This window comes from Phasianus colchicus, chromosome 5, assembly GCF_987193195.1.
Source record: "Phasianus colchicus chromosome 5, bPhaCol1.hap1.1, whole genome shotgun sequence".
Taxonomy (NCBI): domain Eukaryota; kingdom Metazoa; phylum Chordata; class Aves; order Galliformes; family Phasianidae; genus Phasianus; species Phasianus colchicus.
Genome location: NC_143440.1, coordinates 39,467,927 through 39,493,547, shown reverse-complemented (window position 1 = coordinate 39,493,547; position 25,621 = coordinate 39,467,927). Strand labels below are relative to the sequence as shown.

The following is a 25,621-nucleotide window of genomic DNA, read 5'->3' as shown; positions in this document are numbered from 1 at the left end:
ACACAAGTCAGCTGGAGTCTGATCATTGCTCTCTCAGGGCATTAGGAAGGATTAAGCAAGAGTGTATTAGCAAGGTAAGCCTTTAAACCACAGCCACTAAAATACAAAATATTTTTTTGTTGTGGACTTCCATGTAATACATGTTCCATGATATTGCACCTTCCTCTAAAGCAGCTGTTCCCAGACTATGACTTACAAATTTTTTCAAAATGATACAACTATTGACAGCTCCCAGTCCTATCTATAACCTGCAGCTCCAGTTACAAAGCTCTCCCTGGCTCCTGTATAAGCCCACAAACAGAGCTCAGAAATAAGAAGCAGAGTTGAAACAGGGAGCAAAAGGCAGGAAAAGATGCACATTAGATAGAGACCTGGATCCTACACTCAGTTTGGGATCAATCATGCAACAGAAAGAACACAGTTTCTGTTTTCAAGGACAAACAACAGAGGAGTGAGAGGAAGGAGCAAACATTAGAGTCCTAGTCTTACAATCTATAAGGATGATAGCATAACCTCTCTCACCCCTCAAAAGGAACACAAGCAAACACATCAAAACCTCCAGCAAACCCACGCAAACATTTGGAAATCCCTGTCCCAAAAAACATCCAGTACCAATCACTTGACTAAAGAATTTGTTTTAGACATACAATTACTATTTTTTGTGTTTAGCTGATGACATGCAGGGACCTGAATGAGCATGCAAGCGAATTCAGATGTCAGCTTCTCTGTCACAGGAAGCCTAAGTGGAAGCAACAAAGCATGGGAATATAAGTGCACATAAACATCTCAGAGCACAAAAAAATTGCCAGCCCAGACAGAATCAACACTTTCCAGCCAGAGTTCTGCCTTCCTATGACCAGAACCAGATACATCAGAGAAAGGTGCAAGTAGTTTTGTAACAAGAGTTACAGAGAAACCTGCCCACATTGCTCACCATTGTACTTAAGAGCACGTCTTTCACATGAAGAGGGCAATGGAACAGGACTTATCAATATTAATAACTACATCTACAGAGCTGACTGAAAATGTATGGTATAAGTAATCAGACAGGCACGCATACACGTGATGGGGGAAAAAGTCTACTTCCATCTGAAAGCCAGATTCAAGCCCCTTCCTACACCATCTAAGTATTCCCTGGCAGCAGTTGCAGGATGGGCACAGCTGCTATCAGTAGTGTAACTGATGGCTCAGTATCACAGGTAATTTATCACTTAAAGGATATACCTGGATTCTGCTCTGCATATGCATTTACTCCCAGCAGACCTGGCAAAGGTGGGGAAGAGGGAGCAACTTTATATGAAACACAGACTGAAATGAAAACACTCAGCAAAAACCTGAGCCATGGAAAGATGACACCACATCCAAGAGTCATTCAAACTGGCACAGCTCTCCAGAGGTTGGTCACTCATCAGACTGAACAGGCCATGGGAGCAGTAGAGGGAGGGAAGCTTTTAGAAGGGATGGAATGACCTTAAGAAACGGGAAATGTAGGTAAAAATATTAAGAAACACACCCTGTGAAAAGCTCAGAATACTATTTGCAAAAGGGAAGGAGACAGGCCTTACCTCTGGGGATAGGACTCATCTCTAGGGATAGAGAATAAGTGCGCAACTCTAGTGAGAAAGCTGTAAGGAACAACGCTTCCCTCCACCCTGCTCTGATGCTAAATGGGATTCATTATGACTCTTCCCTGACTTCTTCCGATTCGCACTTGTGGGATGATTAAGATCTAACGAAGGAATAAAACAATACAATCTCTACTGACCTGCAGTGTCTCTCCCCTCTTGTTTTAAGTACCTCAGCATTGCGCTCATGCTCCACTTATTTCCATAATCTTCCACTTCAGGATCATCACAGCTAAAATAAACAAGTTAAGTTTACACCAATGGCATAACTGAGGACTAATACCAACCTTAGACCGAGGTAAGCTGACCCAGCTTCTAGAAATTAAGTTCCATTTTTCAAGTACCTGACATAATCTCCACTCTTCTTGTTGACACTGTAGTTGGTCAGATGCATAAATTGGTTTTTAATGTTCTTAGATGCCTGGTCATACCTCACAGTTGCAAACCTAAAAAGAGGGAAAGGATTTATAGTGTTTCTGGAACAAGCAATACGATTTCCAAATACAATCTATTACACAGACCATTTGACTCCAACATCTAGGGAGAGGACATAAGCAACATGACTTCATCAAATGCAACCTCTCCTGACCAAAATAAAATAAAATACAGTTTAGGGCCACATTCAGACACATTTCATTTATTTTTTAAGTGTCTTACAGCAGGGAGCTCCATTTATTCTCTTGGGAGTTTTCCAGACCTAACAGTATACGTGCTAGACACATTTTTTTCTTGGCTGCTTCAATTCAGGCCGCTTACCTTTAGTGCCACAGCCCCTCCAATTTCACACTGGGAACTACCATGGATATGTAATATCCACAAGTCCTGGGAAATGCATACACACATATAGCAGGTATGCTACATGTGCATATTACAGCTAATATTCCGTGAAGTCTCTTACAAACACAGCTGAGTTCTTCTGTACTCCACAGATGCCTTAGGAAAGGTTGACCATGGGAATAGACTTCTATCACTGCTGACTTTAAGTCCTACAACTGTCAATCATCTTTCTCAAGAATAGGTAAGGAAACGGGGACAGAACTTGCAGGCCAGATCAATTTGCCCAACAAGGCAGCATCTGCTCCAGGCTGCTGGGGACTATGCAACCCTTTCATATCCCAAAGATGTCATCTGACTTGCGCAGGAGGAAAGGACAAATGGACTGCAATCAGGAGCAAGTCACAGAACCACAGAAGTCACTGCTACCTCATTCAGCTCGTTAGTCTGAACCCTGTTACAGTCAGCAATACCACAGTTTAAGCAGCCTAGTTTTTCAATCAACATCAGTGGTGATTTTCTAATTAAAAGGCATTAATTACCTGTACTGCAACCAAGTAATCCATTAATGCCCTCTTAGCCATACCTTGTCATGAGAGATGTTTGCACTGAAAGAACCAAAGAACTGATCCAACTGAAAAGGACAGGTTTTAGCTGGAGAGATTGTTTTTTATTTTTTATTTTGCTTTTGTTCTGGGAATGAAGAAACAGAGAGAGCAGTAGAGCATATAACTACAAATGGAGCCAGTAAGAATTTTTTTTTTCAGAAGCCATATTCTCTTTGCTCAGCTTCACTTTATCTGCACTGGTAAAAGAGTGAAGAGTATCTGTCACTGCACAGCATGTCACCTAAAAACAGCCTTTTTGCACCGAGCTGTTAGCAAATCAGATCAGTTCACCATGCAGAAAGGCTTGGGGTAAAAGAACACAAGGGACAGAGCTAGCCCCAAATGTGTACAGGAATAAGGCACAAAATTGCACTCAATCTTATCAAAAGCATGCTTGTTTAGGAAGAAGTTAACTGAATGTTGACACAATAGATGTGTTTTGGGGAGGGAAAGGAGCTTCCCACAACGAAGCTCTAGTACAGCTGCCCAGGCTGCTCCTCCATCATAGCTCATATTGTGCAGCCAGAGAGGAACTGATCACATACCTCTATCAGGAAAATGTCAGCAGGAAAATGCAAATAGCAGCCAGGAAGAGTGCAGGACTGTTTCTTCTGACGGCTATGACAGTTTAAAGCATTTAAAATTGCATCTTGGACAGAAGTCACATTCTAAACACGTAGCTGCACGATCAGTCTTAGCCAATCTAAGAATATAATGCACCTAAAAGCTCAGTGCCTGCTCACATGCATGTTCCAGCCATTCTCCTTGATTCATTTCACAAATTGTGCAACCACAGGCAAGTCAGATAAGTTCACAGATCTAACTGACAGAACACTTGAGCAAGTACAGAAGGATACCAATTAACTTGCAATCAGATACAGACACACTTTCTTCTGGGTATGATAAAGGAGGTTGTTAGGATGTACAGTCAGAATACAGAGCATTTCTGCATTCACTTTAAGAAAGCCACTGATTAACTTGAAATAAAACAAATATTAAGCAGAGGATAATACCATTTGTGGCCATGTTGGTAACATTCCAGAACCACATGGTCATGCCATCAAGTGCAACGAAATTATTTTCTTATCCTTTATGTCATTAGTTCCTTTTTCACTATATGCTTTCAGCCTCAGATTTTAGATAAAATACTTTAAACAAAAGCTCAAGAAGAGAATCCAGGCCATCTGACTGGCAGAACTATCAAAAAGAAGAAAAATAATCAACAATCCCCCATACCCCAAATTCTCAGCTGACCATAAATAAATAAATAAATAAAAGCCCCTCCAAAACAACAACAAAAATCCCATACCTCCATATTCTTCATTCCAGCTGTTCTCCTATACTACTATACTTTAAGATGTCAATATCTCAGAAGAGATAAAGGGGAAGAAGATAAGGTAAAGTGAAAGTAAAACATATGCTATCCTAAGAAGAGTAGCAAGAGTGAAAGAAAGCACCAAGCCAGAAGACCAAGTTGTTCCCAAGAGAGGAACAGTGTATTTGATGAACCCTCAAAGCAGGAAAAGGATCAAAAAATGGAGGAGGGAGAAAGGGAAGGGAATCTGGAGAATCTGGATGCACAATGAACTTGAAAGAAAAGCAAAAAAAAGCAACTCCCTTCACTTTATTAATGCCATCTCTCTTTATCGTTCCCTTATTGTTCTCCACAGTTCAGAAGAAACTGAAGTATACAAGAATATCCAACAAGTTGCACAATAATCTTTTTCTTCTGAAAGAACTGCCAAAAACCTCACTTCTCAGTGAAACTGAAGCCACGAATGCCCTCATTTGATAGCCATTTTGAGAAATCTCTCCCCACTCCAGGAACAATACAACTAAATTCATAAAGATGCATGTCAAATTAAACTTATTTTTAAATACACAAGTGGGAGCAGAAAAAAAAACCTTCATGAGGCAACTGAGTGGCAAGATTAAAAAAAACACCAGCATAATCTTTCACCATATTTTTCTCAGCTTTAACTATATATGAAGTTAGAGCAGTTGGCAACAGAAAGTAGCTTGGAAGCTTGGATTCCCTTTCCACAAATTTCCACAGCTTAAAATATTAGCATTTCTTTGCAGTTTAACTGTAAGTTTCCCTGGAACTCTTCTGCTTTGAAAATACTAACAATCATAATCCTGTCATGTATTTGATTCTTAGTCAAGACTTCATCATCTCCACCTTAACAATCACCTTTCAGCAGCATACTGAAAGCACCTGTTGGTAATACACTTTCAGCCAGGTCCTGGAAGACACAGCATAGGCAGCAAGCTATTTCAAAAAGTCATGGCTCTTTCAGTACGTTCAAGCAGTGCACAATTGGTTTCACTGCACTTCTGTTGTTGTCATTGCTGTCAATTATGTATGTAATCAGAAACATGAGAATATCAACCCCTAGCAGATAACTTCTAAACAGCAGTTTGTTAACTTTCAAAGGCTTGCACTAACTTCCTTCTACAGAGGCCATCCTGATTCATTAGTTGGTCTGAGTAGCATTCCCTAAGAAAGATGTTACCATAGGATTTACATTTGCATAGGAATTGATGAGTCAGAAGAGATTCCAGTGTACTGGTACTGTACTGTACATAAGTACAGCACTGGCAATAGCCCAAACCTCTTACAAGAAATCAGCACTTGCTTGGAATGGCAGAGCATTACTATCCCTAGTTATAATTACCTTCAGCACTTTACAGTTCCACAGCGTTTTATATAACATATCACTGCACTTTTCTTCCAAAGCAGTAACAAGGCTAAAGTAATAGTAAAATAAACAGTAAAGTAACAAGGTAAAGTACCTGCTGCACTTGGTCTCTCCAGGAAAGAGACTTGTATGCTACAGAATGTCTTGCTTCAACAAAAAACTAGAAATTAGAAACAGTAAGGTCAGAGGAACAGGCCTGTAAGATTGGAAAGTAGGAAAAAGTCAGTGTTTGTAAAATCTTGCAAAACCTCCTGAGATTAGAATAAGCTTTTATTAAGTCTTTCAGTCTTTTAGAGGATGATCAAGCTTCTGGCCATGTCATTAAAAAGCACCAGTAACCCTTTATAGACCCAAACCTCGAACATTTATCAACTGAAAGACAAGGGCCAAAATCCTATAAACAGTTTAAAAACTATAAGGGAAGGTGTCACAGAAAGTAAAGGCCAAGTCTGACATTTTCCCTGTAACACAATTTACCATAAGCACATGCTGCAACATTCCGTACAAGCTGTTTTCCTAAGCACTAAAGGCTCCATGCCCAGGTATCTCATATTGCTATAATCCAGCCAAACAGTGATGAAGGCACAAATAACTGAAGCCAGGTCATCATTTGCCAGGATAGCACTGTTTCCTAGCCAAAGTATTACTGGTAGATGCTGCTATGTGGGAGCCTGCAATCAGCCAGGAATCCAAGAATACTCTGAAATTACAGGCCAATGTATCCACACAGGGAGGCACATCTTCAGCCAAAGGAGGCTATTTTATCAAGCGAAAATCTTCAAAGATGCCATCTTGTGCTCATTACCACCCCACACCCTCCATTTCCACCCCCCTTCTTGCTCTGCTTCAGCACACTCTTATTTTCCCCCCGTTGTACCAATCCTGCCCAAGCCAGGAACTACACAAAATGCTTGTGTTAAAGAAAGCCAACACACTCACTGTTCTGTATTGCTAGTAGGTAAACTTGTGTATCCTGAGGTCCTGAGTGGTTCAACTGCTAAATTCACACTGCTTTGAATTTTTAAAAAGGATTTTCCTGTAGGACTTCTTAAAAAAAAAAAAAAAAAAAAAAAGTCTAGGAACAGATGAATTTCCACTACTAATTATACAACACTGTCACTTCAGTGCAGTGCAAGCAGATGTGCTACTTCTATCTCATGCAAAACATAAGTTCTTTCTGCTAAGAATATGAAATCTTACAGAGATGGTCAAAAACAGAATTTCTGCTGTTCTACATCCACCATCAAAAGGATACCTTCTCTGTTTTGGTTTGAACTCAGATTTGATTCTCCATAACGCAGTTTCTTAAGCACAAGTTTTCATTTGACAATGGCTGTTGATGGGGGATGGAAACAGACAGGGGAAGAAGGAATAGATCCCTATCACAGCACCAGCCTGGGTCACCTCTGTGCTATGTATTGTGGTGCTTTCACACTGACAGGTAGCTCAGCTCTACCATACCACTTTTTCCCAGCTGCTCTTACGTAGCATTTTTTTCCTTTCTTAAATCTGCTCTCCCAGGGGTCCCATCTGGAGCTGGCTCTGATCTGACACAGAGCAGCTAGCTGCTGTATTCTGCTCACAGAGGCCACCCCTGCAGCATACTGCTACCAAAACCTCGCCACATAAGCCCAGTATGACATCACACACATACTATTGCTTACAGATGTAACTGTATTCACTGCTCACACCAAACAAGTAAGATAATCGCTTTCAACAGCTTGTTTCCCTGTCCTTGCTACGCTACCATTCTCTCAGGCTCTGCCCTCCTGATGGATCTTGCTTCTTAAAAAACTGAGGGAAGAGATAAGTTAACAAAATTAAGGACACCTCCTAGCATGATATACAAGAGATTAGATTCCAAAAGCTTCTAGACAGAACCATTCTGAGGGAGCTTCTTCCCCAAGACTGCAGCTGGAAACAAAAAAGGTTAAACTGAGGTTGACTGTGTACTCTTCAGTTTCCACTCAAATTGCTGCCAGCAATCCAGCCTCCTGGGCAGAAGCAACAGCAATCAGATTATGAACTGCCCTTGCAGCCTTCACTCCTTCCACTGCACCTTCTCTTTCCTCAGGACACAGTAGATGCCCTTTAATACTGAATTTAAAATCCAGAAGAGAAAAGCGGTGCTCATATATTCAACAGTTCTAACAGAACACACCTCCTTACATCTCAGCTGCAAGTCACAAAGCTACAAGCCAGCTCAAGCCAAAAGCAAAAACTAGTTCCCTTTACCTGCAACTATACAACGCTCACCTTCAACAAGAATGCGTTTGCCTTCCCATTGGCTGCATTTTCCACTGGATCGCAGAAAGGGAAAGAGCAATCAAAAGCAAGCAGTGGCAGGATGGTAGTAGTGGCAGCAGCTGGCCTAACCAGCAAGAACAAACGTATAAAGGGAGAAACCCTTACTAACACCTTCAGAGGAATCCAGGAAAACCTGCAGTCATCAGGTTAACACTAAATTATCCAGAAGTATCCAAGCCTTTTGCCTCCCTGTCACGCAACACACTTCCCTTGTCAAAAATCACCACTACTGCCCTCTCTCCCCACCATGTAAGATCACTTTCAGTAGCCCACCTACTCCACAAGTGACACGCACAGCTTCTGCCTCTTGACCTAGCAATCTACAAAATACATCACAGAGCCTACACTTACCTCCAGAAAATCCCAAACTCACCATACCACCCCAAAGTTTTACTTGCCCCAACTCACATCCTTACACTGCCCTAGTAAAAACAGCCTACCATTCAACTACCACTCATTCAGGCAGGAAACTACCCTAAGGGGTTGCACATTGCTCTTATTCTCAGTACTCCTCCAGGAAATGAACTGACCACAAGGTGAAGTTTGTCAGATGCAAGTCAATTTCAAATACGTAAACTGGATCATTAAATATTTACAGAAGTTGTTGCACGGGTTTGCATAAAACTTGGCAGCTCTGGAACACTTGAGACATCTAGCCAGAGCCTGGGAAAGGAGGAGGAGAAGAGAAAAGACCCTGGAGTGGGAGAAAGGAAAGAATACTTAATCCCTTTTCTCTCAAACAAGTGCTACAGAAAAAGCACACATTACGACAGTCTTTTCCATGACTACACACGGAGCTCCTGCCTAAATGTCCTGGACACAACCAGTACAGTGTTTCTATAAGCACGCGCCTCACATTTTACACTTGGAGTCACTTTCTCAATCTATTTTTCCTCCCCTTCCCCCCTCGCCCTCCAGTAAATGGATTCTAGCTTCCCTATTAGTATACTGGCTGCCATTTTGTTTAGGGAGTAGGCCACACAGGAGTTTGTTTGGACCACTAGTTGCACCATTCTCTACAGTTTTCATGAACTGCTGCTGAGGTCAGGACCAAAAGAACCAAGCATCCCTGAGGTAATCGTTCAATGGACAAGAACTGGTAGAAGAGAACTACAAATAATTCCCTTTTAAGCAGAACCATGGTGTGGGTTCTAGAATGCTACCCAGGAGTCTGTTCCTTACAGCACAGGTCAGAAAAAAAACAAGAACCCATAAAGAACATCACAATCTCTCATCAACAACATTATTTATTTAACAGCATCTACCTGATACATCAGTTAGGAAGAGAGCAGGAATAGACAGCAAACCTTGCAAAAGATATATATTAAAAAAAAAAAAAGTTTCAGTGACATCTCTCCTTTAGCAGTTTCCCCAGCTAAGATAGATAAAATGATGCAAGCAGTTCCGTGTTAAAGAACAAGATCCAGGAGCAACCTTCCCAGAAATAGCAGGGAAAGGAAAAGACTTGGGGGTTTTTGTGATGGTTTTAAAAAACATGTTCAGAACAAATGCACTGTCCTTGGTAGGTTTGTTGAACCAAAGAAATATATAAGGTACATTACAGGGGTGACCTTGCACTAAAAAGGTTGCCCGGAGAGGTCGTGGAGCCTCTATCCATGGAGATGCTTAATGCTCAGATCCTGTTCTGAGCAACAGGATCTCAGTGGCCCTACTTGCACAAGGGATTTAGACTAGATGATAACCAATCTTCCAATCTTGACCACACTGACAAAATAGCACCTGGCATGGAAGCGCAGAACTGAATTACTCCACGAGGAAAAAAATTGCACCCACTGACATTCATTGATGCTTGCTGAATATCTGGAGACCAAACAGTGGATGTGAGCATAACGAGATGGTGCGTGGTGTGTTTCAGCTGTGGAAACAGCAAGTCACCTCCTCTAGTGCAGATTTTTTATTTTTTTTTTTAAACAAGTGCAGCACATAGGCTCTTCTTCATCACTGGTAAAAGTGCATGACTAATGGCAGTGACTGTTGAAAAATAGAGCAAATTCTCAGCTACAAAATACTATGAAGTAGTGCTCTTTGTATATGCTGCAGTTTCCACATTAATAGAAGGCATTACCTTTGGAGCAAGCTATGTATATACACGCATATGCAGTGTGTGTTTGTATATACAAATACATATTGTGTTTGTACATTTATAATGTTAGTGTAATATTATATATATATTTATTACTGCATTACGAACAGTAGCAGCCTTAGGCTCAACTACTTCATTTTACACAAGCAAATTTAAGGTAAACAACAGAGTCTAAAATGAGCTAACAGGTGTCTGTATACATAGTACATTTTTATTAAGAAAATCATATCAACTACGTGCAGATGGTTCTGTCCTTCCCTTCAGACATTCAAACCCTGCTTCTCTTAACAAAAGGAAGGAAGCAGTAGAACCCTCCTGTCTGTATGCACTACTCACTGACCCAAAGCCCAGAGGAGGTGCCTAATGAAACACTGCTCCACAGCATCCATGCAAGGTGATGTCTACCTAAGTGGTTGCAGTTTACTCCCAGGTGCCCACGTAGAAACAAAATGCATTCCTTCTGACGCAGAGGCCTGACAGGAGTTACTGCAAGGGGAGACAAGGCTGCTGCAGCACACTCTGGTTTAAGCACAGCCTGTGAGGTAATGTGAATTTCTTGGCTCATAGCAAACACCTGAATTCCTTGGAAACCACAGGAATCCAGCACAGAAAAGGTAAATATCCCAGTGGAGCCAGTGCTAATTAGGAAGCCAGGCTACCGAAGGAGGGGTTCTGTCATGGGGTGGTGGGAGCTCATGCAGCAGGAAGGCTGCTCGTGGCAGCACTGGGAAGCCCAGCTGCCACTCTGTCTCAAGTCAGCCTGGAAGGTTTCCCCCCCAGCTGCTGCTCCTTGGGGGCCTTTGCAAGAAGGCTTGGTTTTCAGCTCAGTGTTGCTTTTTTTTTTTTTTTTTTTTTAATTTCCTCATCTATTTTTCAATTTCAGTGTAAATGCGACTAACAAATTCCCACTGGATTAATGCCCTTCAAGCCACTCAGGCTCTAAAGTGTGGCTACCCAAATCTTGCAGTTTAGGCAAGGCAGCAGCTACGGAGAAGTATTCTGAAAACAGAGACATTTCACTATGAACTACTACCATGTGCCAAGGCCCACTCTTTCAGCAGGCACCAAGCAAGACAGGACCAGACTCCTTTCCATCTCACATGGAGATATCTAGGAAGAAGGGAAAAACCACATGGGAGGCTGAGAAGCATCCCACCCCTAGTTGGTAACATGGGCAAAGAGCAGCCCGTAATGTTGGAGGGAGCACTCCCTGTGTGCTCTTCACATGTACTTCAAGCACAATAGCATTGCTATTCTTTGAAGTATGCTCCTCCAAAAAACCACACAACCCACCAATTCAACAGCCGCCATAAGAACAACCTTGGGGCTTCCACCTGCTAATGCCCACATCACTATTCCTTGGGTATGGTGAGTCACCTTTAAAAGCATTTTCTGAGGTCAGCCTCTAATTAAGACTCTAGTATATTAACACTTCACTTCCTATCCATACTAGAATTTAAAAGGTACAGCAATAAATGTATGTGATATTTTATCACATATTTTAAGAAGTCAGACAAAACAACCTAGGTTTTTAACATAAGATCAGATGATTGAGTTATACACTTGGGCAAACCTGGACTAAGCTTATCAAGAGTATCGTTCATTTTAGAATATATGCTTTAGCTGGTCAACTCACATCTATAGCTTCAATGCAATGCAGAGTTCTCCAGGCTGCCAAACACAAATGATCAATTTAGATGATGGCAAGACCAGAAAGGTTACATTGTAATGAAAAACTGAAACACAGAACCATTTGTGCTACCTTTCTTAATAAGTCTCCAGAAGTCTGATACCTGATGATTATCTAAGATTACGTAGTAAGTATTGTTTATTCTGTGGGAGAGAAAGTAGGGAAGTTGCTACAAAAGGAAGCTAACCTGGGCACTGGCAATATGCTTCTGGAAGATAAAGGACAAGAAGTTCTACAGTCAACATCTGCCAAAATATTGCCTTGAAAAAGAGAACTTAAACCACAGCAAATCAAGCTGTTATTCAGTATTTCAAGTACAAATCAACTAGCAAGAGCTGAAAGCTTTGCTGTATATCTCTGAGTATATAGCCTTCATATCTCCTTCAAAGGAAATGTTTTCTTCACTCTTTCACAGTCATCCAGGGTGGATCCATAACCCCTTTCCTCTTCTCGGCATTGAGGCCTCACGTTCCAGTCTAGATCACAACATGGCAAGTCTAGCTATGCCAAGAGAAGCCAAGCCTAGGGAAGTATCTAGTGAAATATCAAATCGCAAACATACAACATCAAATCTGTCCCTTTGCAAGAAGATCATGCATCTTATGATTCTGATAGCACTTCTTTTCTAGGAGAGGTTACAATAGTAGTCAGTACTTCAGTTCCTGAAGTTGTCAGGTTCCTCTCATATTAGAAATATGCAAAGGCTAAGACTGGAGGGAAACATTACCTCTCAGACAAGCTAGAAGAAGGAAATAGGGGGAAAAGAGCTTTTCAGAATAGCAACCCAGAAAGTGCCACTCCAACTATACTTCAAAGACTATGTATGCTTTCAGAAAGCAAAAATGATAGTTCACTATTGCAGGTCCCTAAAACAGATTGCTTTGTTCTATTGGTGGATTGCCCCTCAGATTTCTTTAATGCTGCCTTCTATACCAGGCCCAATACCTCCCTGCTCTCTGCTACATATTGCTTTCTCAAGCACTGTTTTTTTTCCTGAGTAAGAAGTAGCAACTAGGTTCCTCCCCCAAAGGTTAAGGCATTTCTGCCCCCACCTCACAGAAATTTAAATCAAAGCATTACACCACATGAGGCAACAAAGGGGTCTCTCCCAGCACTTAACACCACAGTGTTAAATGGTAGGCCAAGTGCTAAACAGGAAGCCAAAATCCAGTAGCACAGAGATCCTCACCTCCCACCAAGAATCTGAATTTGGAAATCCAGAGGATGGGAAAAAAATCACTAAAATTGAAGACCACTAGCGCCACCTGCAGGACATATAGAACAGCCCACATCAAGTTTCCTTTTGGGATGCAATAGAAAAAGGCATTTTTGGCAGATAAGCCTCCCTCCTCAGAATCTTAATTATCTATCTTAAATTCAAAAGAAAGTTGATATCTACCAGGGAAAGGACGGTAAATTAGCTAAGTTAATATATTTTATAGTGCAGAAAATACAAATGCTGACATAAAATTTAAAATACAATTTAAAAGTATTAAAACTGCAAAGATCAACAGGTTTCTAAATGTTTTTTAATTTATCATTAAATAGAAACTGAAAAGGTTTCTCTTCACCTTGTATGCTCCTGTACTGAGAGGATGAAGAAGGGGCATGAAGAGTACAAAATGGATTCAAGAAGAATCTCATCTTTAGAATCAAAACTTCAATGATGGTGTGTGGCCATTCCACTATCTAAAGTTGAAAACCTGCTTTATTACTTCTTCATGTAATAAAATCCCTCACTAAAGGCCCCCTAATCTATATAAAGAAAGCTCACTAGACAAAGTGCAATGAAATATAATCTACTTAAAAAAATGTTTGCAGAATGCCAGAAGTAGCACTTCCCTCTTATTCACCACTAGCTCAGAATTACAGAAGGAAGCCAACATGTCTGTTGATCACAGAGTGCACGTACACAGAGGAAAAGAAAAACTTCCCCTACCTGGCCAATCCTTCCTCATAGAGATAGATGACAAGTGGATCATAGGATGTAACCAGAACATACAGGCGCACATCAAATTTGAAATCTGAAATGAAGTTGTCAGAAATCAGTGACTGCAAATACCTTTCATATATCATAACTAGTTGAGAAAATACAACAGACTCTAAGAGCAGTGGGAGGAATAAACCATTACATGCTATTGACATATGATGCTTGAAGCCTTTCTAACTGAAAAGCTTCCCAATTTCAAGGAATTTTCCATTATTTTTTTTTTCCTCCTGGTACTAGTGTAAGATAGACGACTCAATCAACTAAATTCCTGCAAAGGTTGCAGAACTCTTCAGTTCCTAGAAACAAGAGTGCATGAAAGCAAGAGCAATTCTGAGGCATACTCACCATCTATGAGCAGGGGGTTGCTGATGTAACGAGAAACCAGGATGTTGTCTTCCAGTACAATCTGATTTGGCTACAAAAGAACAGAGAATCCAAGAGTGAGAAAACCAGGAGGCCCAATGAGTAACAAGATCACAAGATCAAACCTATCATTTTTCCAGCTCTCACCTTCTAAAACCACTTTGTATCAAGTGTTATGTCAGAGGGTAGGGGTAATATGACCATAAACACCTCCCCTTACAAAACAACAATGAAAAACTAACAATTGGTCACAAAACACTTTTGGTAATGAGATCCTAACAAGAAGCCTGAGAATGATTACATTAGAAAGACCACAGAGTCTTCCAGTGAAGTACTCCTTAGAGTGAACTGCGGGTTTAACAGCCCCATGGCAAAACAACAAAATAGGCAAGAGAAAGAAAATGAGAAATGGCTGCTGTTGTCTGTTTCCTAAGCACTTAACTAGACACATAGAAAAGGGATTTACTTAGAAGGCACTGGAAATAATAGGTTATTACTGCTAGTGAAAGTGTCACAGGTGATGAAAGTGACTCCTCAGCTTGTGATCTTTATGGCTAGTATCCAACCCTTTTGACTACGTGAGGAGATAGCTTCTACTGAGAATCAGCTCACAGCAGGGACTAAGGTATGACAAAGAAACTACCCTTGTAGGTAAGAACAGAAAGCTCTGTGTACAATAAAAATACATCACAAAGTCATGGGACAAGTTGAAAGACTTGTACAAAGCAAGGAGTAAAAGCTTTATCTCCTTGTAACCAGTTATACCTACTCATGGTAACAATTGCTTAAAAAACAGTTTCCAAGAGAAAACCGCATCACCCTGGCTTTATTCAGTGTTACAGGTATTCAGCTTTATCAGTGTAAGGAGCAGGAAACTTATGTATGTATTATATGGAGTGCATATATAAAGGAACAAACTCAAATTCCCTCAGCATATCACAAAAATGACAGTATGTTTACTATGGACCAGAGAAACTGAGAGTTTTGTTTGTTTTAAAAAACAAGCCACTGTGATAAGATTCTAGAAGACACTCCCTTAATGGAATCACAATGAAGGAAAATGAAGCCTTGGGCTAAGCTAGCCGAAATGTTTCTGGAACAGATTTACACAAAAGGAGACTGGTCCCAGAAAGAGGACTTTTTCCCAATTCATGGCCAACTGCCATAAAAGCCTGAGCTCATTCTTCTCTTTCAAGCAAAGAAAAAGCTGAGTGCAGCTCTGGAAATACTTACTTCATACACTTGGCAAATTATTCCTTTATTTTATGGGAAGGGATCCAGGTAGAGAACAGATGAAGCAGCATGACCCCTTCCGTGCAGGGGAGGCTAAACGGGTTTGAGTGAGTGAAAACAAAATAACTCACCAGTCAGTTTTGCTGCTGAGAATATTTATTGGAATATCCTTGTGTATTCTGGCTCCTATCCAGATATATTTGTTACCTATGACAACCTAACCCCTGCAAAGTCCCAAAAAGGCAACATAACACTATGACCAACATACCAAATTCAAAGAATAATACTCTTTACACCTCAATTAAGGCACACTGGCATTTAGGTAACAAAACTCTTAAAACTGATACACATCCTACTGAATCACATATGGCTTCATTTTAGCTGGTCTTTTCCAGGGTTGAGAAGAGGACACTTTTTGAGGACTGTTTAGGTTACAAAGGGCAAATAACCAAAGAGAGTTCTGGGAATCTTCCTAAAGTCAGCCTACTATCAGACACAAAAGAAAGTATGAAGCAGCACAGTTTCCCATACTGTCTCAGGAAATACGAACTCACTGCTGGTAAGCTAAGACTCAAAAGCACCATACAGGCTGCAAGGTAAGTGCAGAGTACAAAGAAATAGCTTGCTTTTGATTACACAACATAGACCAGGGCAAGCTATGCCAGATGCTCTGGACTGTTAGACTGCACACCAATGCACTGTTGAAATCCAGAGCATGGCCATTGTCTGCTTAGCTGTTTCCATGCCCTTCACATGGAAGCTGACACAGTTTTGTAGACAGTGTTACTGAATAGTGGTGGTGATGCACTGGAACAGGTTGCCCAGAGAGGTTGTGGATGCCCCATCCCTGGAGACATTCAAGGCCAGGCTGGATGTGGTTCTAGGCAGCCTGGTCTAGTGATTGGCAACCCTGCCCACAGCAGGGGGGGTTGAAACTAGATGATCTTTGAGGTCCTTTCCAACCCAGTCATTCCATGAATGACTCTATGAAAAGTAATCCTTTAGATAAGTACTTACATTGTTTATCAGGTAGACACCTCGACCCCTGGAAGAGGCCACAGGCTTCACTATCCATGGGCCTCTGTCCTTAGAATAGGTACCTGGTTAGAAGAAAACAGCATAAGTCTGAAACATCTTCCATTTTGCTTATTTACAGAGGAGTAAGAATGTTGCCTTCAATATGAGACTTCAAGAACTGCAGGAGGAGATCAATCAACTTTATTTTTATTCCTTAGGAATCACTGCAATTATTACTGACACTCTTCCTGCTCCGACAATACTCTTTTCTCTGACCTATAACTCATTTGTTGTTTCTCTTCTATACTCCCAGACACTAGTCAAGGATGCTATGAAGCCAATCATCAACATTGTGAACAAAGAAAACTCAATTCTGGAGCCCTAACCCTCAATCAGCTCCTTGAGAACTTACACAAGCATGGAACAGGCAGCAGAGTAAAAACAATACAAAGAAATCATGTGAGTTTTTCAACTGTCTTTCCAGTCTCATCAACCACTGAAGTGATCAACAAGCTAGAATACTCAAAAGTAACACCCCTTCCCCTAGCCAGTTACTTTGCTTTAGGTCTGGGTACCATTAGCAATTCTTAACTTACTGCAGAACTCCTGGTACTCTGCTGGGAGGATAAAGGTCTGAGGTAAGATATGGAACGTCTTGAATCCATGGGACAGCTGCATACGACTGACATTCTTGTAAAGTCTGTCCTTTCGTGTCAGTTCATATGACCTGAAGATCCAGAACAAGAAACTCGTTATTTTTTCCCCAGAATAAAAAATAACAAAACAAGAAACAAATAAAAAAACCCAGACACACTGCAACAGCCTATTACTAAAGCATCTGCATTTCTGTCATACGCCTCCACCTTAAATAACAGCTACTCTTCTGTTTTACTTTCTTTATTCTGTGGATGTATTAATAACCATTCTCATCCATAGTGCCTCTAGCTATGCTCGAAAGGGAATGAAGCAAATAGTTACAATGGTGTTTGTAAACTTGTTTGTAAATCAGTAGCGTATAACTACAGCTAAGAACTCCAAGCTCCCAAACACTTTACTTTTCTCATCAGGTAGAGAGGATTGGGAAATAAATCAGTATTTGGGCTATGGACAAGCACTTAAAACTCACATATCTCACTCAAATTCCCAGAATGAAAACAGCACGTGGCACAAGTTCAGTCTGCTGGGATTTTAAAGTATGACAAATACCTTTTTCTTAAAAAAAAAAAGAAAAAAAGAAAAAAGCTATGCTCGCATTACTACAAACCGTGACAAAGACATTCAACAAAATTTGTTATCAAGACCTTACCTGGGGAAATGATTCACTTTCTGAATATCTGTAAGGGAACGCAGCAAGTAGGGCTTCAAGTGTGATCCCGTCCACATGAGATTATAATCGCTGCTATTAGGGTGCACCTAAAAAAGAGCAACACAAGAAACTGACACATAAAAACCATGGAAATAGTGAGAACCACGACTGTTTGTCCTACAGACTATGTCTTTGCATCTGTGGGACCAGAGCAATTCCAGTTTAAGACAATTTCCTCTCCCCACCTATAGTATAAGGTATTAGCCAGATTCTTGTCCTAAGCTACTATACAGTGATGCTAGAAAATAAACATACTGTTTTGTTTTTTTTTAAACATGCTTGTAATTCTGTTCTTTTTATAGACCATCTAAATCCAATTTATAAAGCACTTTAGATTTCTCCAGGAAACTTGGGAGATCAAATTTCCCAATTTTGCTTTATTCAGTAGAAAAACTACCATCCAAACGCTTGTCTCAAATCGTCATAAGCTGCAGACAGGACATTCTCTAGAGCAAGGCAGGTGCTAGGAGGCAAATATAAAACACTACAAGAACACCTATTAGCTTGTAAAGGCTGAGAGGCAAAACTCTTCAGATCTTCCTAAAGGTATGAGGCAGTGCTCTAAAGCAAGAGGAGAAACACACAACCTTGACATCCTTTTTCTCCCTAATTTTGCAGACTTCACAGCATATTTCCTATCTGACTGACAGAACACAAAAGGCAGTGGTAGAAAGGGGAAAAAAAAATAACATCACTGAGAAGCTTCACAAGAATCTTCCTTATTATAACTTGACGTAGAAATAAATATATGTTCACACCCGTTCCAGAGCAGCACTCACCTCCTGGAATCCATGTGCAGTCAGTATGCTTCGGACGAGGCGGCTGTCCGTTCGTACAATCTTGTAGGACAAGTGATACCGCTCTTAACAGGGAAAAAGACACAATATTAGAGTCTGCACCTTGAAAAATTTAACTGAAGTTACCTACGCTAAAAAATAAAGAAGAGCACCATAGGGCTTAGTACAGCTGCACTTAATCTACAGTGTAGCATGCACACAGTAGCTGCACGTAGCAGGCAAAGAGTGGGGGAAATGCCTGTATATCTCGAGGCATTAACTCTACGGCATTGAAGTTATTTACATCTGTCCTCAGGTATAACACTGCTGTGTCACTGAACCCCATTGTACCAAATGAAACCCATGCTAACAAGTGCACAGATCTGTGTGTTGGGGTGAGGGGCTTTTTTTTGCTTTTTTTTTTTTTCCCTTTTCTTTTTTAAACAGCTCTTCACAAACTGCTTTATAACACTCCAAAGAATGATTCCTTCTCAACTGAAGACTGGTATCCCCAGCCGAAAGCACTCATGCTATCTACCCCTCATTGATGTGGCTAGCTTTTAAGATCTAAGAAGTGGCCATATAAGACCAAAACAAAACACTACGAATCTTTGTTCACGTATCGTTAAACTGTGTTCATCTTCCAATACATAACTGGGGAAAAAAAGTAAGAAATAAGGCAAGTGTTAGGTGAAAAAAATAACTTAAATAGAAAAGTCATAAAAACAAACTCAGTAAGCAGCACTGGAGCATAAGATACACCAAAAGCTGTAGTACAAAACAATTTGTTAATACGTAAATGAGTGCAAAGAAAGTAGAGGCAGAAATCACAGAACTAGAACAGAATCGCTTGAAAAAGGTACTCTACAAATGACTTCAAACCAGGAACAGGAAGATGAATGTTAGATAAAGCCTTTCTTTCTTTCTTTCTTCCCATTGTTAATTTTTTTCCTTATTTTTTTTTTTCTTTATTTTTTTAAACGATCTTTTTTTACCAACTCGTTATCCTTCTAATTCTCTCCCCACAAACCTGGGAGCTGTGTGATACTCACCTGCTTAACAGGATTAAACTACAATTCTAGGACAAGATATGAAAATCATTTTATTATTTAGAAAATTATATTTTAAAAGTTATTTCACAATTTGTGTATTTAAATTTTCCATCCCACTTCATATTCCCATTAAAATAATAAGTCTTGTCTACTTTTTAGTGATGCAACCTTCATCTGAAGAACAAAATAAATTTTGCAAGAATTAAGAAAACTCCCCTGTGAGAAGGAAAAACATGAGGAATGATCAGAGATCCTTAAAACAAGGAAACAAGTTCTACCAATAAAGATAAGTCTAAAGAAAAGAGTAGACGCATCATTCAGGACTGCATAAAGCTCTAAAGGAAATGTAAAAGTTGTGCTATCACATAGTAAACTTGTTCAATTACAAAAAAATAACCCACAGCCTGAGGAAAAGCAGAAGATACAGGAGATACTAGACCTCAATTAGAATATAAGGTACAATCACCTTCAGTTTCTGCCACCACTAAGCATGTCTGTAACATCAAAAGGATCAGGAGTTTCTACACACAAGTCACCTCCACCCCTTGCCCAAAGGAGCCAGGAGCACTTCTAGTTGGCTAGGACATTAGAAATGAGTGCACCAATTACCAAAGAAAGGGAGAAGCAAGAGAAGAAAGCGGTGTCAGCATCAAAAAACCCAGGAGGATTTTTCGCTTTTCCCTAACTCAGCACACCTAGAATGAGTTCCCAGCTGCACACACCCACCAGTACTCTCACAATCTGGAGCAACTCTTTATAATAACTTCACCTTATATAGAAGCTCTTCCTTATTTGACACTAGACAGGTTTGGTCTACCGATGGCAGAGCTGCTACAACAGCAATCATAGACTTACAGCCTTACTCAGACTTGCCAGGCTCTGAGGCACAGAGTTGCTATTAAAGCTTACTACTGTTATTGTCATGGTAGGTGGTGATTAGGGGGGTGAGGGGGGTGGAGACTCCGTTTCCTGATGAAACCCTCATAAAACTCACTGGAAGGATTGATTTTAAGTTCTCAGCAATCAGTCAGTTTATCTTATGGTCATAAGCGGCACAACCTTCAAATATGATTTGCAACCAGACAGTTCCAACTCAAACTCATCAAAAGGACAAAAATAGGCACGTAGCACAATCAAAATATACAAATAAACATTCGCTGACCGACCAAGCATTTCTGAATGTCTCAGTGCTCAGAGACAATAAGATTAGAAGTTCCTTCCTAGCATGCCCTCTTCCCCACAAAGAGAGGGGAACATCCAGGTAAAAGATTTCTGCTTCACACCTTCAGGCCAAAAGCCATTAAATTGCTGCACCCACCTCCAATTAGGCGGAGGTAGCTGTCGTTTGTCAGAATGGCATCAGCATGAAACACGAAGATGGGGATCCGCCTGCAGCCGCCACCAGTCCATCTGATGCACGGATGATCCCTAAAACAGCAAGATAGTTAGCACTAGCAGATGCTGAACCTCACACACACACAGCGTTACCACGATGATGCAGCAGTTCTCCATACTTGCCCATGCTTGCCCAGTTAGCCCACGGGCAGGACACACAGACAAACACACGCTAAGCACTCTGGTGTACTCAGCTACAAAATGAATCTTCTGAATCACCCTCTTCATAGGTAGCTCTTGCCATTTTAAATGGGAATTTTGCTTAATCTATATTGGTTTTATTGAGTATGATTTGGAAGAAACTTCACAGATTTTCATAGCAACGTGTTCTCTTGAATTAAAGCCTGAGAACAAGATCTATAGATCAGGATAGACTATAATTACTGATATCCACACAGTCAAAACTTACAATGCCAATTCCAGTCTCCGATTTAAAAAAAATTCCTCAAACCTGAGCATACTTCCTGCTTGTAATCAGAGACTCTGAGAGGAGCAAAAGGGCACTCGTGTAGAATTTGACAGACTGGAAGAGATTTGGCTCCACATAATCCATGAATTTGTCTGTCCCTCCTTTTTAAATTTCTGACAAAAGCAGTGAAATGCAAGCCCAGAATTTAACAACGATGCCCCCAGCCAGCCATTCAAGTCAGCTACAGGTTGCAATACAGTGATCTGTTCTGCCCAAAACATCAAGTCAGTGTTGAAAACTATCATGTCCTCATTAAGGACATGCACACGGAAAGTTAAAAGTAATTATATAAAAGCTTCAGATGACAGAAAGCAAACTCATCAACCTGCTGAAGCAAATAAAGCTTCATGTTACTCCCTGCTCATAGAAACAGAGCCATGAAAAAGTTAACAGGAAACAGAGGGGCTGGGGAGATACCTATGTCTATCTACACAGATAAAAAGAAACTGAAAGACTGGCACAATGCTAGACAGATGTATCTGGCATTTGAACATGCAAGATTATCGTCACCAAAGGGTTGGAGACACTACAGAAGACAAAACACATCCTTCACTTACAACACAGGAACAGAGATAAAGGACAGCTTTCTGATGCTGTGACAAAATAAGTCTTCATCAGCGTAACCTTGATCCTCTTTACCAAGTTACCCCCTGACAAATCAAGTTTACAACCCCACCATCTGCTTCTGCTACCTTCAAAAATAACTGAAGGAGTGCAGTTAGCTATTCTGACTGGAAGGGACCCAGGAGGATTCCAGAATTTACACTGCGGGACAGACCCTTATGTAAGTGGGAAATGAGCTGAGGCAACAGAAGGGGACTTTATGTTAAGCCTGCCCCGAGGATTTGCAGTAAGGCTACCAACGCACAGGCAATCCTCCAGGTGACAGTCATTCATTCCTAGCGTGACACTTGGTCACTTAATGCAGACACATTCTAGTCAAAGGCAGTTGTTGAGCTATTCATCAATAAGGGTCTGGCAACTCCAAGCCAACTACTTAATACAAAGTGATCTCTCTCTACAAGGGCACTAAGGCACTGCTGTTCGCAGCTGGACACTGGGTCACGATATGTAATGAGAAGAAAACAAATAAGACATACTAAAGTAGGTGCAGCTGAAGCAGAAATGGGATTTCACTTTGAGAAAGAGGAAGAGAGCAATTCCTTCCCAAGCAAAAATAAAAACAGACATACACTGGATACTAATAGGGGCCCCAGAAGCTAAGCAGAAATATTAGGGCTCTCACAGGACAATTTTTAAAAAACAGCACATAACATTGTGTTTCAGTCCACTACGAAGTATGTTTGCCTTCCCTAAAGGGAATTAAAAACTAAATAAACAAAGAAGGACACGAATTTCCATCATTTCCTTAGGTAACATCAAGGAATTTCCCAGCTCAGGAGTATGACAGAAAGAGATCAAAGGCACCAGAATGTTTAGAGCAGCCCAGCTGCATGCCCAGCTCTGATGAAAGTGGTGCTTTCAGGCTCTAAACGTATGCTGCCTGCCCACAGCTCGCAGACACGACCAGAACCAACCAGCTCCTCCACAGGTAGGACCAGGGGAAGGAACGCAGCGAGAGCTAAGAGGGAGTTTGTTCCCCACTTACTGCAGCCCGTCCCCAGCATCTTCCTCCTCTTCCTCCTCCTCCGAGGACGAGCCACTTTCCTCCAGTCCCCGAGCCATGCCCGCCGGCATTTCCTCCGGGCGTTCTCATGCAGCCGGCTCGGCGGCCTCAGAGATCCCTCCTACAGATCCCAGGGATCTGACAGCAGCTGTTACCTGCAACAGGAATTAACACCCTGAGCACGCAGCCGGGCCGGGCAGGGAGAGCCGAGGGCAGCACGGCTCCAGCACGGCTCCAGCACGGCTCCAGCACGGCTCCAGCACGGCTCCAGCACGGCTCCAGCACGGCTCCAGCACGGCTCCAGCACGGCTCCAGCACGGCTCCAGCGGGGCCGCACAGCCCGGCCGCTCCCAGCCCGCGCCCACCAGCCCCCCCCGCCCCGCCGCCTCGCCCCGCCCGCTCCGCGCCTTCCCCACGCTCCAACGGCCCTCCCGGCTGGAAGCTGCCCCCGGGGCGGCCACGCCCGACGGGGCGGTCGAGCCCCGGCCTACCCCGCAGCCTCAGAAGAGGCGCCCCGAGAGCCGCCGCCCTGGCCCCCGCGCCGCGGGGCCGGCTTCCCGCGCGCCGTACCCGCTCCTTCATAGCCCCATCGGCACGGTCCGACCCGGTAGCCACTCCCGCCGCTTCCCCGTTACTACAACAACCGGCGGCGGCCGGCCCCGCCTCGCCCCGCCCTCACTGCGCGTGCGCCTCCGGCGCCGTCCCTCCCGCTCCAGCGCGCACGCGCGGCGTTTCCACCACCCCGAGCGATCGGCAGCGAGGGGGCGGGACCGGGCGCGGCGCGGCCTTCGATTGGCGGAGGTGGCCCTCGCGGCCGCGTGGCGCGCGCGTGGAGCGGCACGCCCGCAGCCAATGGGAGCGCAGGAGGGCGGCGCGGGTCGGAGCCCCGGTGCGGGAGCGCGGCGCGGGCCCGCGGCGGCGGCAGGATGAGCCGCTTCCTGAACGTGTTGCGCAGCTGGCTCGTCATGGTGTCCGTCATCGCCGCCGGGAACACGCTGCAGAGCTTCCGCGACCACAGCTTCCTCTCGGAGAAGCTCTATACCGGCAGCCCCGGTCTCGGTAAGGGCTCGGCCCGCAGCCGGCGGGACGCCCTCCCCGTTGGCGGGAGCGCTCCTCACCGCGCTTTTCCCCTCCCTGTGCGCAGTGAACGGGCTGCAGGCGCGGACGTTCGGCATCTGGACGCTGCTGTCCTCGGTGATCCGCTGCCTGTGCGCCATCGACATCCGCAACCAAACGTACGTGGGCGGCGCCGGGCGCGGGCGGGGCAGCGCCGGGTGCCGCGCTCCGAGGGCCGCGTGTCGCCGGGCAGAGCCGTGCGGGGCCGGAGGAGCCCGCTGCTGTCCCATAGCGGGTAGTGGAGCGACGGTGGGAAGATGTCCCGGGTGACGCGCCCTTAGTCAGCCCTGTCTCGTCGCCCCGTTCCTCGGCTCAGCCGGTTCTCACCCTGTTTCGCGTGCCCTCCTGCTTCCCATGCCGTCAGCGCCTTGCCCTCGCTCTGCCCCTTCGCCCACCTGCGGGCAGATAACGCCGGTGACAGCACACCGCTGAACACGCCACCCTGTTTTCCCAGACGTTGCCCGGCGACCTTTAGTACCTCCCTGCACCAGGGACTGACTGCCCTCTTGCTCCACAGCGAGGAAGAGAGCGGGCAGCGTGTGGCTTTGCTGCCTGCAGTGCCGGTGCCGTGAGTTTGCTAACCTGCTTCTTTCTGCTCCAACAGCCTCTACTACATCACGCTCTTCACCTTCTTCATGGCCCTTGTTCACTTCCTCTCTGAAGTCTTCATTTACCACACTGCAGCCTTGACGATTGGAGTCATGGCACCCCTCATGGTAGCAAGTAAGCAAAACCCCGCATCCTGCCTCCCACCCCCAACCTCTTGCGGAGTTCTCAGCTCCCTGACAATTACCTGTGGGGCAAGGAGGAGGTGTTCAGCATGTTCCATCTGCAGCCTTTCTTTATACAACTCATGCTTTATCTCCATCACAGGTTTCTCTATCCTGGGGATGCTGATCGGGCTACAGTACCTAGAGGTAGAAGCACTGTCAGAAAATAAGAAGAAAAACTGAGGCTGAGCACACTGTAAAGGTCAGCATCATCTCCTGTTCTCACTGCCAAACTTCCACTAAGCTCTGAACTTCTCCAGGATGCCAGTCCTAGTGGCAGACTGATGTTGGACTCTGTCAATCATCTTTCACTACTGAGTGTTTTATCTTGTCCAGGCAAAATTTCAGCTGACTGGTGTCAAAGACAAACCCCATAGGAGCCTGTCCAAGCTTGCAGGGAGCGCTTGGTGACTGCGTCCCTGCAGGAGGGCAGGGAGTGCCTCGGGTATGCCCATGAAAATGCTAAAGGCCTGCCCCTGCTGCACCCATGGGGAGGAGGTACAGAGCCACCCATAGTCTGCTGAATGCTTTGGACGGGAAAGAGGAACGTGTGCTGCTGTGGTCCAACCGTGTAACTTGCATGTGTGTGTGTGTTCTGCAGGGGCCATTTCTAATAAATGACAGAAAACTGACGGAT

The 25,621-nt window shown here is 43.3% G+C and overlaps 2 protein-coding genes and 1 long non-coding RNA gene across 4 annotated transcripts in view; 2 read left to right on the top strand and 1 right to left on the bottom strand.

Moving 5' to 3' along the window:
• TTLL5 (tubulin tyrosine ligase like 5) overlaps nt 1-23,803 on the bottom strand; it is a 122,699-nt gene extending 98,896 nt beyond the window's left edge. The window contains 11 exon segments of the mRNA XM_090141395.1: nt 1,766-1,857; nt 1,970-2,071; nt 13,750-13,834; nt 14,146-14,215; nt 16,414-16,496; nt 17,010-17,140; nt 17,720-17,826; nt 18,559-18,641; nt 20,926-21,035; nt 23,081-23,253; nt 23,669-23,803. Of these exon segments, the coding sequence (XP_089997521.1) occupies nt 1,766-1,857; nt 1,970-2,071; nt 13,750-13,834; nt 14,146-14,215; nt 16,414-16,496; nt 17,010-17,140; nt 17,720-17,826; nt 18,559-18,641; nt 20,926-21,035; nt 23,081-23,169 (952 nt within the window). The 5' untranslated portion in view covers nt 23,170-23,253; nt 23,669-23,803.
• Nucleotides 14,227-17,003, top strand: LOC149917869 (uncharacterized). 2 transcript variants are annotated; one of them, XR_016466988.1, is made up of 3 exons: nt 14,227-15,369; nt 15,792-15,992; nt 16,553-17,003. It is a non-coding gene; the product is annotated as an uncharacterized LOC149917869 (long non-coding RNA). The 2 variants fall into 2 exon arrangements; XR_016466989.1 differs by having other exon boundaries at nt 14,227-15,718.
• Nucleotides 23,804-23,947: 144 nt separating the features above from the next.
• Nucleotides 23,948-25,616, top strand: ERG28 (ergosterol biosynthesis 28 homolog). The gene is made up of 5 exons (XM_031593908.2): nt 23,948-24,157; nt 24,243-24,333; nt 24,819-24,937; nt 25,088-25,186; nt 25,321-25,616. The coding sequence occupies exons 1-4, from the start codon at nt 24,025-24,027 to the stop codon at nt 25,165-25,167; spliced, it is 423 nt and encodes a 140-aa protein (XP_031449768.1). The 5' UTR covers nt 23,948-24,024; the 3' UTR covers nt 25,168-25,186; nt 25,321-25,616.
• The last annotated feature ends 5 nt before the right edge of the window (nt 25,617-25,621 follow it).